Below are 4,996 nucleotides of genomic sequence, written 5' to 3' on the forward strand. Positions count from 1 at the left end.
AAACTTCATGATCAGTGTTTTAACTGCTTGTAGCCCTGCACAACAGCCTCTGCGCGGTTTGACATCAGACCTGAGTGGGCCGACAGGGACTGTAAATCCCCCACGGCACTCAGTAACTTGTGACTTATTACGGGTTCAATCAGGTCTCCACGTCCGCGCAGCTCGGAGCGTGGGCAGCTCGCCGCTTTTACAACCATCACCCGTGTCAGGCCATTTCTTGTAAATACCCGCAGTTCGCAGAACGCACTCTTCCGGATGGAGCCGTCTGCGAGGCTCTGATTGGACCGGAGCTGGCCCCGCCCCCTGTCGGTTCATTCATCCACGGAGCTCGAACCTTATAGGCGTGTGTTCTGGAGAAAACACTTGATTTAATCTGACAGGAGGTCGTTCATCAACTCAGAACCAGGAGCGGATCTGACCAAACAGCTGTAAGACGTTTTACTTTCCTTTTACAGACATGATAGTGTCTTATTTATTATTATTATTATTATTATTATTATTATTATTATTATTATTTTATTTTTATCGGCCAATCTGTGTTCTGCTCTTGTTTGTTTTAGGCACAGATAAAGCTAAATATATATATAAATATTTCCTGTCAAGATGTCCAACTCTGGAGGTCGGAGGCTGAAGCAGTGGCTGATGGAGCAGATCCAGAGCGCTCTGTACTCCGGGCTGCAGTGGGAGGATGAAAGCCGAACCATGTTCCGAATTCCGTGGAAGCATGCAGGGAAGCAGGATTACAATCAGGAAGTTGACGCATCCATCTTCAAGGTCTGAAAGTTTTTTTTTTCTGTAGTTCTCTGGAAACAGGGTGTTGAGGCGCTGCCTGCTTTCTTTTATAGCAGAGTCAAAATAAAACTTAGAAATTTCAATATGTGCTGTTTGCAAATGAAGATTCCCAATTATCCAGGTCATGATCAGTGAATGAATGAATGAATGAATGAATGAATGAATGAATGAATGAATGAATGAATGAATGAATGAATGAATGAATGAATGAATGAATGAATGAATAACTGGACTTTTATTAAGCTAAAACTGGGAGGTCTATTTAGTTTTTGAACCCTTTTTGCAGGATTATATGTGCTGTTGATATTTTCTGTTTGTCAAATAAAACCTATACATTAAACCATCAAAAACAATTGTGATTTAGTCAAGAAGAATCATTTTCTGTCCTGTTTTCTTTCTTTCGTTCTAAGTAAGCTCAGCACCTTACCTTTTGTCTGACCTTTGAACCCTGGCTCCACAGGCCTGGGCTGTGTTTAAGGGCAAGTTTAAGGAGGGGGACAAGGCAGAGCCTGCAACCTGGAAGACCAGACTCCGCTGTGCGCTCAATAAAAGTCCCGACTTTGAGGAAGTGACTGAAAGGTCACAGCTGGACATCTCCGAGCCATACAAAGTGTACCGCATTGTACCCGAAGAGGAGCAGAAGCGTGAGTTCCTATGGTTTTTTTTTTAATGCCGTGCCTCGATGTGTTGGTGTAAAAAAGATGAACAGAACCACAAAAAGGGTTTCTTTCTCCTCCAGATGGGAGAAGTCCAGTGATGCCCATGACTGCTGCCACCAGCTCTAACGATTTAAGAGACATGGACTGCAGCCCTGCAGAAATTGAGGAGTTTATGAAAGAGGTGAGACAGCTTCTCACAGTAAACGTTTCCACACTCTTTGTTTTTTTATCACCTCTCAGCACTTGTGTCACTTTTCTTACAGTCAGTATTGTCACCTCCAGTTGTTGCTCTGTGTCACAGCTGTATCTCATTACAATGTTGTTGTTTTGCAGGAAGAGAGCTGCAGYATTCAAACGAGTCCAGAGTCTTGGTCCCAGGGTAGCATCAATGGTAAAAACACACTTTTAAAGCAGTTTCTCTTTAGGTTTATTTAAACGTTGCACTTGACTCAGTGCTGCAGTCGGCGTAGGTCTCTGTCTTCTCAACCTTCCTATAAGTTTTTTTTTCTTTCTGAAAACCCTTTAACCACTTGTGTCTGCTGTTGTGGGTGATAATAAAGGTTATTTGCTTGTCTGTTAAATTCTGCAATGGAACAATTGACTAATATCCTGTTTAACTTTGCTGACTTAAGTGATTATTTCTTTGTAAATCGTGCTAGAGAAACGCTCTTTCTGATGATGCAGCAAAACAATGTCATGACTTTCAGACAGTGTACAAACCAACCTCTTTTGTCATCTACAGCTTTCCCACTGCATCAGGACCCCATGCCATCGGGGACCTCCAGTTCAGGTAAARGCACCATGAGAACAGTTTCCCTTTAAACACTAGTTTACCATCTGACTTTTAAAGTCTCACCAGGTGTTSTCTTCTCTAGCTTTCTCGCAGATGATGATCACTTTTTACTACGGAGGWAAGCTGATGCAGAGCACCGTGGTGACCCACCCTGAGGGCTGCAGGATTTCCCCGCAGCAGCACCTGGGCCGCAGCGCCCTCTATCATTCGGACAGCATGCAGAGCGTTCACTTCCCCCCCGCCGAGCACATCGAGTACGATCGGCAGCGTTACGTCACGCGCAAGCTGCTGGGCCACCTGGATCGGGGCGTGTTGGTGCGCGCGAACCAGGAGGGCATCTTCATCAAGMGGCTGTGCCAGAGTCGCGTGTTCTGGAGCGGCCTCAGCGACCTGAGCTCACAGTACAACTCCACGCCCGGTAAACTCGAGAGGGACGCCGTGGTCAAGATATTTGACACCGGAAGGTTTTGTCAAGGTGAGGCTGAGATATGATTGGTGTGTTCTCAAAGTTTGGCAAATCAAAAAGCAGTGGTTAAGTTAAGTCTCTTGTGTTTTGAAAATCCCAGCTTTGCAGCTGTACCAGGAGTGTCAGATTCCGGCCCCTGACCCAACAGTGACTCTGTGTTTTGGAGAGGAGCTCAATGATCTCGCCAGTGCTAAGAACAAACTGATCATTGTGCAGGTAAGACCGGTCCCTTCCGAAGAATCTGACAGCTGAGCAAGTTTATTTCYATACAGATTTAAAAATACACCCTTCTGTCTCCTCTGTAAATAACAGATCACCATGGTGAACTGCCAACACATGCTGGAAACGGCGAACATGCGTCGCTCTCAGCCGTACAACAACAACCCAAACACAGAGCTGTGTGACGACATGGCCACGGAGCAGATGGCTCGGATCTACCAGGACTTGTGCAGCTACAGTGTTCCCCAGAGATCAGCCTGCTACAGGGACAACATGCCCATCACTGTGTGATCGGACCGCAGTCCTTCAGCAGCCCAACACATCAGGGACATTCTAGGTTCCTCTCATGTACACTGAGAAAGGAAAACAACAAATAGTAAAAAGATAAGAATATACCTATTTTATTTCAGTAGGACTTTTATTTGGATGCTCAAATTGAAACTCTTTAAGATTTTTTTCTGCAGCAGTTGTGTATATTTTTGTGTCAAGACAAAGGGAAAGGACTTGTTTATTTTCTCCTCCAAGAAGATCCTATTCCAGTCAGTTCAGATATCAGTTTGACAGAAATATGTAGTCAGTTCTCAAACTAGATCAGTTTTTTTTTACATATTTGCAACTCTGTGTAGAAAAAGAAAACTCAAGAAATGAATATTTTTCCACATATTGTTCTATTTTCTACAGAAAACAAACTTATTTTTTATAGAAATTGTCAGAAATTGCACAAGATTTTCACGCAATAAAGTGTTAGTGTACAGATAGGTTTTACTATCATTCTTATGTAAAGTGTTTTTTTAATAAAACTTTTTTTTACTGAATTTCATTTTCATTTGTCTCAGTGCAATTATTAAAGTGACTTATTTTATATTAGTTTCAAAAAGTTCAAAACTAGTACATTTACTGTATAAAAACAAGTCAAATTAGAGTTTTGTTTTAATATTTATAGCTTTAATGCTGAAATATACAACATATTTGAAGTTATATGTCAATACCTCACAGGTTTCACCTTCAGAAGTGTTTAAAAATAACTAGAAACACCTGATGCATGTCAGGTAAAAACAAACTGAACAAAAGGAACTATTCACAGTTAATCCAGCATACTGTGTTTACTGTCTGCCCTGAACGCTTGAATGATTTCATAAGGATTTAAATGTCTCGTTTTTTATATGTTAAAGACGAAATTCCTTTTATTTAAAGCTCAAAAAATATTTTGGCTCTCAATCTAAATTTGAAATAGCCAATAATAACGCATGTGGTTTAAACAATGCTTGGCTGCACAAAATACAAATATCTGCAACACAGAAGTTGTTTAAACGAACTTTCACATTTAAAATGAAATTAACTTCAATTTTCACCTGTTTGCCATGCCGAAATTTCAAAATAAATTACATTTGGAAAAAAAAAACTCATTGACAGAACAACTTCTTTACAGCAATAATACGCACAAAGGAGATTTCTTTGTACAGCAATAAAAAAAAAATGTTTTTCAGGAACTACTCCACGACTGAGATGGCCATTTACTATTAACACACATCACTTTGGCTTTACAGTGATGAAACTAAAACAATGTTTGAAAGTAAAAGAAGGATCTAGACAGGGAAGCTCTCAGACAATCCCCCCAATACACACATATCACTGATGACTAATAGAGAGAGGACACAAGCAGAGGTGACCAACTGGTCCAAACAATTAAATGATTCACAGTGAGACGGTGACATCTTCTCCTTCTCCTTCCTCTCCTGTCAAATGTCAAATGTACAGAGAGGCTGTAGTAGAAAGTGGATGATACAGCATGGAGATGCTCAGACACACACATTCACGCACAAGAAAAAAAWATATATATATACTTAGAAAGACATTTCTTAACGTTATTTCCTAGAAGCCTGACTTTCCCTCAGTCACTGAATTTTACTTAAAATGGATCCAAAACTGAAAAACATCAGAATGATTTACAGAGGTTTTCTGTCATCAGAGGAGTGACTGACCTCTGCAGGGTGACAACACAAACTGTGTGTGTGTGTGTGTGTGTGTGTGTGTGTGTGTGTGTGTGTGTGTGTGTGTGTGTGTGTG

The 4,996-nt window shown here is 41.2% G+C and overlaps 1 protein-coding gene across 2 annotated transcripts; it reads left to right on the forward strand.

Moving 5' to 3' along the window:
- Positions 1 to 6: 6 nt before the first annotated feature.
- irf8 (interferon regulatory factor 8) lies at positions 7 to 3,749 on the forward strand. 2 transcript variants are annotated; one of them, XM_014001915.1, is made up of 9 exons: positions 7 to 428; positions 561 to 774; positions 1,253 to 1,436; positions 1,532 to 1,632; positions 1,785 to 1,842; positions 2,194 to 2,241; positions 2,327 to 2,719; positions 2,811 to 2,926; positions 3,023 to 3,749. In XM_014001915.1, exons 2-9 carry the CDS (start codon positions 604 to 606, stop codon positions 3,218 to 3,220), a joined length of 1,269 nt encoding a protein of 422 aa, XP_013857369.1. In that variant the 5' UTR covers positions 7 to 428; positions 561 to 603; the 3' UTR covers positions 3,221 to 3,749. The 2 variants fall into 2 exon arrangements, with proteins under 2 accessions (XP_013857369.1, XP_013857370.1); XM_014001916.1 differs by having other exon boundaries at positions 604 to 774.
- Positions 3,750 to 4,996: the final 1,247 nt, after the last annotated feature.

Source organism: Austrofundulus limnaeus, unplaced genomic scaffold (assembly GCF_001266775.1).
Source record: "Austrofundulus limnaeus strain Quisiro unplaced genomic scaffold, Austrofundulus_limnaeus-1.0 Scaffold10, whole genome shotgun sequence".
Lineage (NCBI taxonomy): Eukaryota > Metazoa > Chordata > Actinopteri > Cyprinodontiformes > Rivulidae > Austrofundulus > Austrofundulus limnaeus.